Here is a 13,486-nt window from a genome sequence, read left to right on the forward strand (position 1 = left end):
GCTGTAAAGATTACACAAATGTCCCTCTTTTAGCACAGGACTTGGCTGGTACTCGATAAACACCAGCTATTATTATTATGATAAGAGAGGCCTCTTCTGTTATGGAGACCATGGAGACCAACTCCTGAATCCTGTGGTGCCTCAGCCTGGGAGGCTGAGATGGAGGACAGAGGAGGGGGCACATTAATTACCCCTCCTAGTCAAGTGTCCCCTGCAGCCTCTGTAGGTCTCTGGACCCAGTGACCCTCCCACCTCCCCTGTATCTTTCCCAGGTCAGAATCTCCCCTGCAGGCAGGAGTGAGCTGGAGAAAGCCCAGTGGACCATCCCGTCAGCACCCTGCTCACTGCTCCCGTGAGCCCCTGAAGAATCAGGAAGTGGATAGGTGTCCCAACCAGGTAGGGGCCACCTGTCGACACACACGCACGTACACACTCATACCAGAGCAATGACACCTGTGTATCCCCGCCACCCCAGGATCTGTTCCCACTTGGCCCTGTCCCTGACTACTGGATTGGAGGGGTCACATTTCTGTCTTGATTCACACCCCATGCTCACTAGCACAGGCCTCAGGCCCAGGCTGCACTTCAGGCCGTCCTGATACCCACCACCACTGACCACCCCCACCCCCCAGCTCTGGAAAGGCAGGAAGACCACTCACTGGGGGGCCTGCAGACACTCTGACGGGAGGGCTGCATCTCAGGAAAGGAAGCAGTGCCCCTCCCTGGCTTCCTGGACGCGAGGGAGGGAAACTCACCACTGCTGGCCCAGGGCAGGTACCAGGGGCAGCTGACATTCACAAAGGAGCCTGGTGGCCCATCTGGCCAGCAGGCATAGTCATCAAAGGTCCGGTTGCAGAACAGGCCTGCGGGCAGAGGGGATCATCTTAGAGTCCTTGCCAGTGTCGAGTCCTGGAACACCCTGCCTCTCCCCAGCGTGGAGGTCACTCTCCACTGACCTCTGCTGCGTGCTTACTGTATGTCAAGCTCTTTCCCACACAGCAGGAACAAGTTGCTTGAGCAAGTTACTTGGTCCCTGTTTCTTCTCTGTAAAGTGGGGTATCCCCTACCCCATAGGGCTTTGTGGGGATAAAGACTGTTATATAAATACACGAACATAGTAAGTGCTCAATAAACAATCCCTATAGGCCCACTTTTAGATCACCCATCACAGATCACAGAGAAACAGGAGCTTATGAGACTAAGAAAACCTTTCTCAGGTCACCATGTTATAATCACAGTCAGGATTTGAACCCAGGCCCATCTGACCAGGATACTGTGCTCTTTAAACCACCTCACAAACTCCCTGCAATATTTACTCTTATAAATGCGCTTGTTGGACTTTCAGCCTATGCACAGGCCAGCAGGGGCTGAGGAGGATACGACATGGAAAGGCTGGGTCCCTCTCTGAGAGGCTGCAGCTGGGCAGGAGGGGAGGATAACACAGCTAAGACCGTCACCCACAGCCCAGCACGGGCGGCTGGGCAAAGATGATAGGGATCCCTGGGGGAAGGAAGTGCTTGAGCTGGGTTCTGGGTAGGTGGAAAGGGGACAGAAAGGCATTCAGGTGAGGGGACAGCTTGGCAAAGGGCTGGGGACACAGGGCAGCTATGACATCCCAGAGAAGTAAATGACACCCAACCATGAACTTGGGCTCCATCACCACTTTCGGAGCGTCGGCTGGGGAGAGTTCTGAGGATGAGGGCCCCACCTGGACTTACCGGTGGCCGGAGGTGGAGCCTCCGTCAAGAAGCGCTGGCATTGGCGACGGTACTCTCGCCATTTCTGCACGGTCTCGGAGAGGGACACGGTGGCGCCCTGGAGGGGAAAGGGCAGAGATGGGGACCTGGTGGGTCCAGCCAGGCCCTCACCTACCTTCTCGCTCCCGCCCTCTTGGGCTTCTGATCTCCAGGGGACCTGAGAGACCCAGACCTCACCAGGCAATGGCCCCTCTGAACGGGGGGAACAAGGGGAGCCTTCCTCATCTGTACCCTTTCGGGGCTTGCCGTGAAGGTAGTAAGTAGGAACTCTCGGGATGGCAGGTGAAGGGGAGCAGAGCGTGTGTGACTCGGTCATGTCCTCACGCCCTGGCCTAGGAGAGGGACTTCCTGAGGGCCAGGGCCGCCTTATTGCCTGGGGCTCCCCACCTCCCTCTGCCTCCTCAGCCCACCTGGAGGCTTCCTGCACTTTGAGTCATTCTAAAAGAGGGCACAGAGTGGGAGAGGGCCTCAACCAAGGGCACCCAGCCTCTCAGGAAACGGAGCTAAGGCTAAGACTTGGAGCTCCCCAGCTCGGTGACAACACTGGAGCATTGAGGGTGTGGGGTGCAGTGACACTCGGGGAGACCGGCAGAGCCTTCCTCCTTCAAAACCCAGTCGCTGACATAGGAGGGCTACAGGCCCTCCAGAGCTACCCTCTAACATGACGCAGATCCATTACGCAGCCCAACCCTGTCCACCAGGACAAGGAGGCATCCTGAACGGACACAGTGGAAGGTGTCTAGAAGATTCCAGAATGCTAAAGTCCAGCCTGTGATGGTAGGGTCCCTCCTTGTGAGTGGGGGACATGAACCTCACACAGCCCATTCCCCCAGGCACTGCCCTTCGGCACGTCTGCTTTTGCGGGTGGTGGTGGTGGTGGTGGTGGTGGTGGTGTGTGTGTGTGTGTGTGCGTGTGTGTGTGCACGCACTGCCTTTGGGGCTGGAGTGCTTTATCATTTACACTTTGTTTCCTTAACAGCCTTAAAGATTATAAAGATTCCTCATTGTGAGGCTGTAGTTGCCAAAATGACCAGAGAGACCCTTGCATAAAATTCAGGGTCTGTACATAATTTAAAACAAAATTTCACTTTTTGAAATCACAAAAATGTACATGTGGGCTGAAATTAAAGCATTTCAGAAGCAGGTGCCCCTGACTCACAGTGCTCCAAAGCATACACCAGACCTGGCAGCAGGGTAGTCCTGCCCTGGCAGGAGCTGAGCAGTGGTTTAAAAGACACCTCTGCAAAAGTCACAGGTGCCAACATGTGTATCCTGAGCCTCGTAGAAAATTCAAGAAGTTGTCAGGGTTGCTCTGAGCCCCAGTAACATCCTGCAGTGTGCTGAGGTTGCCAGGGGGCCACACTGGAGAACAGGGCTCTTCTGAGGGCAAAGAGTGACAGTATTTGTTGGGGGTGAGGGAAGAAAACGAAAGCAAATATCCCAACAGTAAACATGGCGGCGTGAGTTTTAGCCACAGGTGAGGGGGTGACGTGGTTTTCCTGAGAATAAGTCCAGGCGTATAAAGCCCACCTCTCCACTTTTTTCTCCCTCTTTCTCCTGGCCCTGAATGCAGCTGAGGCAGCGGTTGCTGCTGGAGAGACAGGGAGAACGCCCCCTTGATTTCTGTTTCCAAGGGGAAAATGGGCAGGAAGCAAGGTCACGGCTGGGAACGGGGCAGAAGGTATGTCTAGGCAGGGAGTGAGAAGGAGGCCTGCGGAGCCCAGCACCTGCCTGCAGGACAGCAGGCCTGGTCACCCACACCCAAGGAGCTCCAAACAGAGGTGGCCTTCCCACCTATTCTGAGCCAAGTATGGATGTGAACTTATCTTCAGTCTGGGGCTTCCTGAGAATTGGGCCGCATCTGCCCCTCAGACTGAGCTCCCTGAGGGTGGGGCCACATGTCCCTTGAACTGGGGGCTAGGTTTCCCCTCAGACCAGGGGGCCCCTGAGGACGGGCTGCATCCCCTCAGACCAGGGGTTCCCTGAGGACGGGCTGCATCCCCTCAGACGGGGGCTCCCTGAGGCAGGCTGTCTTCCCTCAGACTGGGGGTCCCTTGGGACAGGGCCATGTCTCTCTCAGACAGGGGGTCCCTGAGGAAGCGGCTACATGTCTCAGACTGGGGCTCTCTGAGGGTGGGGCTGTCTCCTCAGACTGGGGTTCCCTGAGGACAGGCTATGTCTCTCCCTCAGTTTGTGGGGCTCCCCGGTAATAGGGATGTCCTGTTCTTTCCCCGTGCTGGCTCAGGATCTCCGAATGCCTTCCAGCCCTCATTTCTGCCCTGCTCCACACACACTCTGCACCAACGACCCCGAGTTCTGGCCTCTTCCACTCCTGTTACGGGAAGCCCTGCGTGTGCCAGGTTTTAGGGAGCGGTGGGTGGAGGGCCATGGAGAACACAAGGAGCCCCCTAGAGCCTGGCTGTAGAGAGTCAAGGGCTATTTGAGGGTGGGGGTCAAATGCTTTGCAGGGCAAGTGACATGACAGAGACTGCCCAGAAGCACTTGGAGTGGTTGGCTAGGGTGACTCTGAGCCCTGGAGGTGGGGGTACGCTGAAGGGACGGTGGTGGCTGTTAGCAAGGAGGATGGCACTTCAGGAGGGCATGGCACGGACCAGGCACAGAGGTGGAAGATCTGTGCTCTGGCGAGTGGGGAGAACTATGGGTTAGTGTTACGCTGGGGCGGGCAGAAAGTGGTAGGACAGGTACAAGACTTTGACCTGGGACAAGACCAGGTGAGACCAGGTGAAGGGCCAATAAGTGCCACAGGTCCAGGAGACACAGAGGAGTGGGGAAGTCCTGGCTTTGGGCTCGACGTGAGCCTGATCCTGGCTCCCCCATAAACTCGCTGTGACCTCGTACAAGTTTAACTTCTAGCTTCAGTTTTCACGTGTGCAAAATGGAATGATAACACTGCTACCCACCCAGGATCATGGTGAGGGCCGAGGTAATGCTTTGAATGGCCCGGGCACAGGAAGAGGCTCAGTCAATGGCCACTGTCCAGCAGAGTGGAACAGGTAGGTTTGGCTTCCTGGATTTGGGGGCCCTATTCCTCCTTTCCTTCTAGAATCAGCACACTCCCAGAAAGATGAAACAAATATATTTTCATGTCCAAAGAGCAGTTATTCTGCTTAATTAGTGACATCTTCCAGCAGCAAACATGGCCGATGGCTAAGTGAACTGGGCAAGGCCTGGGGCTCCCTGCACTGTAGGGGAGGGAGAGGTCCTGCCCACTTCTCCCTCCCGCTTCCTCCTCCTGCCATCTGAGTTCCTGCTCCAAGCCTGGGGAGGCATCTAGAGATTGGGGAGGACACAATGCAGGTGTCCCTGCCCCTCACAGCACAGCAATACAGTCAGGAGGCAGAGCAGCAGTGGGGACCTGAAGGGCCAGAGTAAGGGCCGGCAGGCAATTTTTAGAATCAGGACTTCCAGGCTGCTTGGAATCTCTCTGAGGGGGATGAGAGGGTTAGAGGGGACAATAAGCAGGGGGATCACTCAGGTCTAGGAGTTTGGGGAGGAAGGAGGAGAAAGGAAAGGGAATGTCAGGAGGGAATGGTGTGGTCTGTGGGAATGAGAATGGGAAGGATGTCACAAGTCCTTGGTTTATATCCTAGCTCGTCCATCAATGTGTGGCATGTTTTATCTTTTGAGGCCTCAGTTTCCTCACCTGGAAAGTGGCATTGTATCCTATTCAGAGTTACTGAATATAAATAGATGAAAATCTTGGGACCTTGTCAAGCCCAGAGCCAGTGGGCAGCATTTGAAGGAAGAAAAGCAGAAGGAAGGACATGGGAGGGGTGGAACCCTCAGGTGACAGCCTTCCCAAGGCTCGGGAAGGTCCTCCTCTCTAAACCTGGCTGCAATGGGGAAAGGGCCTCCTACTTCTCTGCGTGAATATATGAACAGGTCCTTTCCTTTTCTGGAAACCGTTTGGGTTGAGAAGGAGAGAGAAAAAACACAGCCTCTCTGGGCCACTGAGGTGGGAGATATGAGTGGGGGGGCCTCCTAGAAGGAGCAAAGAGGGCTCCAAAGGCAAATTTCTGGAGGCCCTGAAGTAGGTCTGCCCTTCAGGTTCCCTGGCATCTCCTTCAGGACCCCTGTCCTTCCTCCCTGCCACCTTCCAGAGCCCAAATCATGCCTTCCATCACTGCTCTGCAGGGTGAGGCTGCCAGAGCCCTATCTCTTTGTCCCCATTTTTTTTTTTTTTTTTCTTCTTGAAGGTATCTGAACAGAAGGGCAGGGAGAGGCGAACAGCACACACATCTCACAAGTGCAAGAAACCTTGCACAGATAAACGCTCCATGCATTATCACACACACCCTCAAGGACATGCCTAACGCTGAGACCCTGACATGGGGTCATTCCCCTCCACACACATAATCACCCACAGACTGCTGGGGACATTCACATGCCCCCAACACACATGCACACACCCCAAGCTTCTGGACTGATATACTTGACCCACACTGTGGCCCACAGAGACACCACCACAAGTATACACTCCCACCTCCATCACACACACAGACACCCATTTACTTAACAGCAGACACCCATTTACTTAACAGCATATTACACACACTCAGAGACCTTCCCACAGACAAAGTATCAAACAAGAGTCACCAACACACACTGTGGGGCACCCAATTACATGTTAGACTCTGCTGCTCACAGAGTGGCAGATGGTCACACACAGGCTCACGTACAGATACACAGAGAAACCGGGGTTCACACAGTCCACACGGTTCTCCCCCATCTGTCTCTCTGCAGCCACCTCTATCCTGCACCCCTCTCTGTATCTCACACACACGTAGGTGCAGACACGCATGCAGGAACTGGCCCCACAGGCTTCAGGGAAGGAAGGGTCTGCTTTTCATAAGAGGAAGGCTCTAGAGGCAGGAGTTTCTGGGTCGCTGCAGCCTGACCCCCATACTGGGTCCATATCCAGGAGGAAGGCTAGCTCAAGGCAAAGTCCACACTGACCAGGGTACAGCTCTAGACCCCATCTGCCCTTCACTAAAGTGCAGAGACCCCTCTCCAGGCCCTATTCTTAGCCCTGGGAACAATTCCAGGTTCCAGAGGACAAACAGGTCAATACTCCCAGGTGACTAAAGTAGCCATTTCAGGGTGCCAATACCTCAATCCTCTCATTGACCCTATATGATAGAGTTTGTCATTTCTACTTCCAAAATAGGATACTGAGGTTCAGGATGGCCCAATATCCTACCCAAGATCACCAACTAGTAGCCAACCTGATATCTGAACCCCGTCCTGTCTGGTTTTAATTTGGGTGTTAAAGGCTTGCCTGTCTCCTCTGAGACCAGTTCTTTGTGGAAGGTCTTGGGGAGGTGAGGAACAGGGGAGGGGAGTGGTTCTTCCCAGGAACAACGAAGGAGGGGCCTAGGTCCCCTTTATCAGAAGTTGACTCGGCCACCGTCTACCTGTAGGAAAGTGGCCTCCGGCCTCAGAGGCTCACTTAATTTTCCCCACAGTCCGTAGGAGAAAGGGACCAGGCCCCACCCCTTTTTTCCTTCTCTGCTCCTAAACTGCAGGGCTACCTTATACAGGGAACCCTCTTTTTCTGAGCTTTTGTCCCTCCATCAGTTATATAAAGGAATAACTAGCCTTGCTGACCTCCTAGACAGAAAACAAAATGCAGAGTTCACTTTTTTAGTCTTATATGCACGTATGAGGTTTTGTCACAATTACTGCAGACTAACCTCAAAGCCGTGTGTTGCTCACATCTCTGCTGCCCACAGTAAGAGCATCCCCCCAAAGCTCCACCCTCTCTGCTCAGTGGTGCCTCCTGTCCTTCTCTGCTACCCCAGTCCTGTTATTGCCCAGGGCTGAGGAGTAAAGGGGAATCAGAGGAAAGGGCAGGTTCAGGGAGCCTGATGCCTTTGCAAAGGAGCTGGGGAGGAGACAGCCAGTCCATAGACGCTTTCTTTTTCCTTGGCTCTTTTTCTCATCCAAACCAAATTCTGCAAACTTGGCCTGCAGCAAGGTGGGACCAGGAAACAGAGCCTCCCATTCCATCCCATCCTATCCCAGCCCATAAGAGGAGGTAAACATGAGAGAGAATAGGTAGTGAGTCTGCAGTTCTGGCCTGGAAAGATCCTGACTTCACCGGGAAAGCCACAGCCTGGCTGGGAAGTCCTGAGGAAGGTGTCATGGAATGAGAGGGCTTCTCCTGGGACCAGGGGCAGTAATTGGCTCTTGGAAATAGAAAGAGGGAGGGAATGAGCCTAGAAAAGGATTTAGGGGCTGAAAAGGTGCTGGCACCTTAGCTGAGAGGCACATCTGTCCACACCTGGATTCTCAGTCAGCACTGGCATCTGTTCCCACTAAGGCAATAGGCCCCCACCTGCATTTCTCCTATTCTGGGACAAATTTCAAGACTATAGAGGTCCACTCCTTAAGATCTCAGTTCTTTAGGTCTGGGAGTAATAGTGGGAGGTGATGAGAGGGGAGTGTTCCCTGTCCCAAGACAGGCCACCTAAACCTGTGTCTCCTCTCCGCTCAAGCATATTCCAGCATCTTTGGACACTGCCCTCTCCAAAAGCAGCTAACACCTCCTTCCACAGCAGGGGCCTGGGGCAGGGAGGGCCAGAGAGGAGACTGCAAGGATCCACCTGTGACCTGCTCTCCTGACCAGTGAGGTGTCCCAGCATGCAATCTGGCAGGGGCTATCTGAGGGGCATCAGAATGGGGGTCAGCAGAGTATGTGTGTTGGGGGGCTGAGTGTTTCTGGAGGATCATTGACCCTCGTGTGTTTGCTGCAGGGAGCGGGGGTAGCACTCAAGTCCCATCTGGGAGGTCATGAGGAAGGACAAGTTACTACCGCAGGTTCCCCGGGACCATGAGTCAAAGGCTGCTCTAGGGGTCTGGTGCCCAAGGGAACAAGCTGGGTCTCCACACCCTGGCCTTCTCAGCCTTCCAGGAGCATTCTCACGGTTTTTGCCCCGAGGACAGGACGGAAGTGTAGGGGACGCACCGCAGGCCAGGGGTCCAGCATGGGGGTGGGGAAGGTCCGCAGTGAGAACCGGGCTGTGACAGGGCCGCGGGGACGGAGGAGAAGGAGTTGGGAAAGTGGTTTGGGAAGGACACGGATGCGACGAAGAAGTCAGCGCAGGGCGACCGCGGGACAGCTGGTGTCCTGGCAGAGGGGCTCTGCTGGCGAGGAATGGGCGCCTCGCCAGCGTGAGGGGAGTCGTCCCTTGTCCAGGGCCCACCTGGGCCACGCAACTCCCCAGTCCCTACTCCCCCCGGGAGGCTTTCGGTTCCCCGCCTGCGGCGAGGGAGTTTCGCTCAAGTCCGGGGGCCCCTGCCGGGTCCCCGCGCCCGCAGGCCCTTCCCCCTCCCCGCCGGGGTCCCCGGGGCTCACCTGAGGGCGGGGGCCAGCCCTGCCCACCGCCCCGAGCAGCAGGAGCGCCAGGCGCAGCGGGCTGGGGGCGCCGGCCATGGCGGGGCGCTCAGGACTGGGCCATCGCTGCCACCTGCGGAACCGCGCGCCGCGACTGAGCCCCGGCGGGCGCCGGGGGAGGAGTCGGCGCGGGGCCGCCCCGCCCGCGGGAGGGGTCGGGCGGGGTCCGCGGCTTCCGCCCCCGCCGCCCAGGCCCGGGTAGCCCCGCAGCCCGCGTCCCGGCCGAGAGGGACCCGGCGCAGCGCTCCCGGAGAGCGCCCTCGGGTTTAGGAAGCTCAGGAGCCTGGCCGCCAGCTCTGAGCGCCCGCGGTGCGCTTGGCCGGCTTTCAGCGACCAGCGGGACCGCCTCCCACCCTCGGGTCCCGGCGCCTCCAGGCTCCCCGGCTAAGAAGAATCACCGCCCGCCATACACACACACATTGAGGAACCCCAAAGGAAATCAGTATCGGGGAGCGGATGGAACTAGTCCAAGGTCACGCCGCCTGGCAAATTTCTTCTAGAAAGTCTATCCCCAGTGCTGCGGTGCCTAGGAAGAAAGATCCGTGTAGACCGGCCACCTCTTCCCCAAGTCCTTCTCATTCCCAGGCTGTTTTCCAGGCAGGCCCAGTACTACCAAGCTTGGGGAGTTAGGGGTGCAGGGACAACGACAGGTGGATCAACTGGAATTCGGTTGAGCTCCGAAGCTTTTCCCTGCAGCCCCAGTGCCTGCCCCGCGCAGGTGTGGTGATGTGTGCCCATGAGTCTTCTCTATCTTTGTCTCTCTGCTTTGTGGGGACTCTGCGTCTCACCTGCAGAGCTGGCATAGCTTCTTGGGTTTCCTCTTACAGCATGTAAGTGAGGAGTGCATGCTCAGAGGGACTGGTATAATTTTTGAAACTCCCTTGAAAAATGGAGAAAGATGGGAAAGGAGGATCCCCTCATCAAAGAATATTGATGCCACTGTTCCAACCACGAGTGTGGCAGTGCCCAGCCCTAGACCTGCCATGGGGCATGTCTGCATCATTACAAAAGGGAAAAGGAATTTGTGAGGATAGCTGTACCTTCCTCTTTACAGAAGTCAGTCTAACAGCCACCTTCTGTGTATTACTTAGAGTTAAATTGTTCAGCTGCAAGGGAGAGAAAACTCCACCCCAAATAACAAAAAAAGGACTTTTATGCAAAGCAAGACTGGTGGTTGAACTTGAGATTGGGGTGGCTGCTGAACTTGAGATTGGGGTGTCTACTCTCTCATCATTAAGGTTACCAGATCTTCTAGCTTCTGCTGTTCTCTGGTTTAAGCCTTCTACCTAATGAAAGTAGCTGCTTCAGCTCTAACCATGGTACCCAAATTCCAGCCAGCAGGAAAGAGGAAAGGGAAGGAGATGGGTACACCTCTACCCAGAAAGAGATACCCTGGAAGTAGCAGTCATCAATTCCATGTCTGTTGACTTGGAATAAGTCAGAACTTAGTCACATGGCCTCCCAGCTGTGAGGGAGGCTGGGAAAGTACCCATTATTCCAAGCACAGGGCACAGTTAAATGTTGGGCCTTTTACTACTTTGTTGGCTTTCTGTTGCTAATAACACAATACCACAGACTGGATATATTTTAAGGAAAAGAGTTTTATTTTGGCTTATAATTCTGGTCCAAGATTGAGGGCCTTCATCTAGTGATGACCTTCTTGTTGGCAGAGTCCTGAAGTGTCTCAGATCATTACATGGCAAGAGATAGGGAGTTCTCAATACACCTAGCCAAAATGGTTTTAATAGCAGACTCACTGCAGAGAATCCATTAACCCATTAACCCACTAATCCAGTAATTATATGAATGGCTTAGTCTATTTATGAGGGCAGAGCCTTTATCGTCTTTTAAAGGTCCCACCTGTTCCCACCTCTTAATATCTCATAGTGGGAATATAATTTCAACTTGTGTTTTGGAGGGGACAAACCATATTTAAACCACAGCTCTCTATAGGAAGACCAAAAAAGAAAAAAGAAAAAAAGTCAAAAAGAATTTTTAAACTATGTTACATTCTGGATAGGGAAGGGGAAGAGGAGAAGGAAGAAAAGAGAGTATTCAGGGTCTTTACCATAAATTTATCAACCTCATAATTACATTTATTTAGCAAGTATCTTTTGAACACCTGCCATGTGCCACACTGAGCAAGGTCCTGGGGTTATAGAGGTAATGCCATCCCTACCTTTGCAGATATTATGTTCTAATGCAGGAGAGAGAGATGAAATAGGTAATTACAGCATTGAGTCATTTATATTACAATTGTGATAATCACTGTTGTGATAAGCTCTTAAAAGGCCACTTTCTCTCTACCAGGGTTTTTTTCTGATGGGGAGGAACTATTTTGTGTGTCCTGCCAGTGCAGGGCAAGCACTCCTGGGAGCGTCTGTCAGCCGTGGATGGACAGAAGTGGAAGGACAAGTACCCCAGCTCCTGGCCTCTTGGACCAGACAGCTTAGAGGTGTATTCTGCTGTCTCCCAGATCGCCAGGTTCCCATGTTGCTCTCCCGCTCGGTGCCCCAGGTGTTGATTTCCTTTTCCTGCCTGTCTCACTATCCATCAGCAGGGGACTAGTGCTTCCTGGGGTCAGTCCCCAAATAAAAAGCCATTTTAATTTTTGTCCTTACATCCTCATTTCAGGATCTGCTTCCGGGAGTTCCCCTCTGAAGACAAAGGCCGTGTGAGGGTATTTGATACAGAGGGGCTGGTCTCTCTTTTTCACATCTGTGAGTTTGCTCTGCTGCTGCCTCTCCTCTCAGCATATACCATCCTGGATTCTAGCTGTCTCCTTTTCCCTAAACCACAGCTCTGGGAGGGCCAGGATGCTACCCTTCAGCACAGCCCAGGTCTGTCCCTAGTAAGTGCACTTCCTGGTCCTGTCTCTAGGGATGCTAGATGACAGTAGGTGCCATGGCCATATCCTGTAGTTGTTGGAAAGTTGTGTTTTGGACATTTACAAGGATTTGTCTCCCTAGCTTGTAAAGTAAGTAGGAGTAGGTTCAAAGCCAGATTTTTTTTTCTATAACAATGTAATTGCTCTCCATCCTTCCTCACCCATTCTCCTAGTGGATTAGCTTTCTCAAACTAATATCTGACCTTGTCCCTAAGACCATCTATTGTCCCCATTTCCTAGGAACAAGTCTTCCAAACTCATTAGCATCCAAAGAGCCTGCCTAGATCTGCCCCAGCTTATCCCTTCCCCCTCTCCTGCCTGAGCTCCTACTCATGCTTCAAGACCCAGCTCAGACGGCCTACTCTTCAGACTTTTCTTCACCCTTGCCCCTCAACAACGCTTCAGGGAGCATAGATGCTCCTGTCAGCAGCAAGAGCTCTGGAAGACTCCCCTAAACATGGTTCTCCTCCAGGATTCCCCAACTTCTGTCTATACGCAGAACCTCACTAGAAGGGTTACCCCAGTTAGAGGCTTTCCATGACACCTCCCCCCATTTCTTAGAAACCCATCTCCTGGAGTTACATAAGGATGCTATGGAATTATGAAATGATGGGAGTGTTATGAAACCATCACTCTGCTGGTTAATTTCTGTTTCCCTGTGGACACTGAGCCCTTGAGAGCAAGGCCTCATCTATACCCACAGCACCCAGCGTGGTGCTTGGAACAGAGTAGGTGATCATTGATTCTTGTCTCAAATAAATGAAACGGGTTGAAGCGCTTTCCATGTTCTGTCCCTGTTCTCATCAGGCTGAACTTCTTGAGGGAAGGGGGATTTTCCTTTTTATTCTTTTTTTTGGTGGGGGATACTGGGGATTGAATTCAGAGGCACTCGGCCACTGAGCCACACCCACAACCCTATTTTGTATTTTATTTAGAGACAGGGTCTCACCGAGTTGCTTAGCACCTTGCTTTTGCTGAGGCTGACTTTGAACTCGTGATCCTCCTATCTCAACATGCCAAGCTGCCGGGATTTCAGGCTTGCACCACCATGCCTGGCTGGGAAGCAAGATTATCTTGTTCATCTCTGGATATCCTGTATCAGCACCAGCCCTGGCACATGGCAGGGGATCAGTAAATGATACAATTGAAACATGTCAATCCAAGTGTCTGGTGAGTGCCTGGCACACAGTAGGTGCTCAAAAAGGTATGGGAGAAGACTGGACTGGGAAAGAGGACAGAGTATGCACTGGGATATTCCTTTCCCCACACTGTTTTCAAGATTCCTCACTCAGGCCCCCTAGAGCAGAGGAAAGGATGGCTCCCCAAGAACAGATTTGCAGGGCATTCATTTGCTACACTGTATTAGCAATAACAGTGCAAATGAAACAAAGCTACTTCTTGAGCCCCCAGGTGTCATAGAGTGCT

At 53.4% G+C, this 13,486-nt stretch overlaps 1 protein-coding gene across 1 annotated transcript in view; it reads right to left on the reverse strand.

Moving 5' to 3' along the window:
* Positions 1-9,239, reverse strand: part of GLP1R (glucagon like peptide 1 receptor) — a 33,167-nt gene extending 23,928 nt beyond the window's left edge. The window contains exons 1-3 of the mRNA XM_079148235.1: positions 9,136-9,239; positions 1,719-1,815; positions 756-863 (exon numbers count right to left, since the gene is read on the reverse strand). Coding sequence (XP_079004361.1) covers positions 756-863; positions 1,719-1,815; positions 9,136-9,213 — 283 coding nt within the window. The 5' untranslated portion in view covers positions 9,214-9,239. The remainder of the gene's footprint in view (positions 1-755; positions 864-1,718; positions 1,816-9,135) is intronic.
* Positions 9,240-13,486: the final 4,247 nt, after the last annotated feature.

This window comes from Sciurus vulgaris (genome assembly GCF_902686455.1).
Source record: "Sciurus vulgaris genome assembly, chromosome: 7".
Taxonomy (NCBI): domain Eukaryota; kingdom Metazoa; phylum Chordata; class Mammalia; order Rodentia; family Sciuridae; genus Sciurus; species Sciurus vulgaris.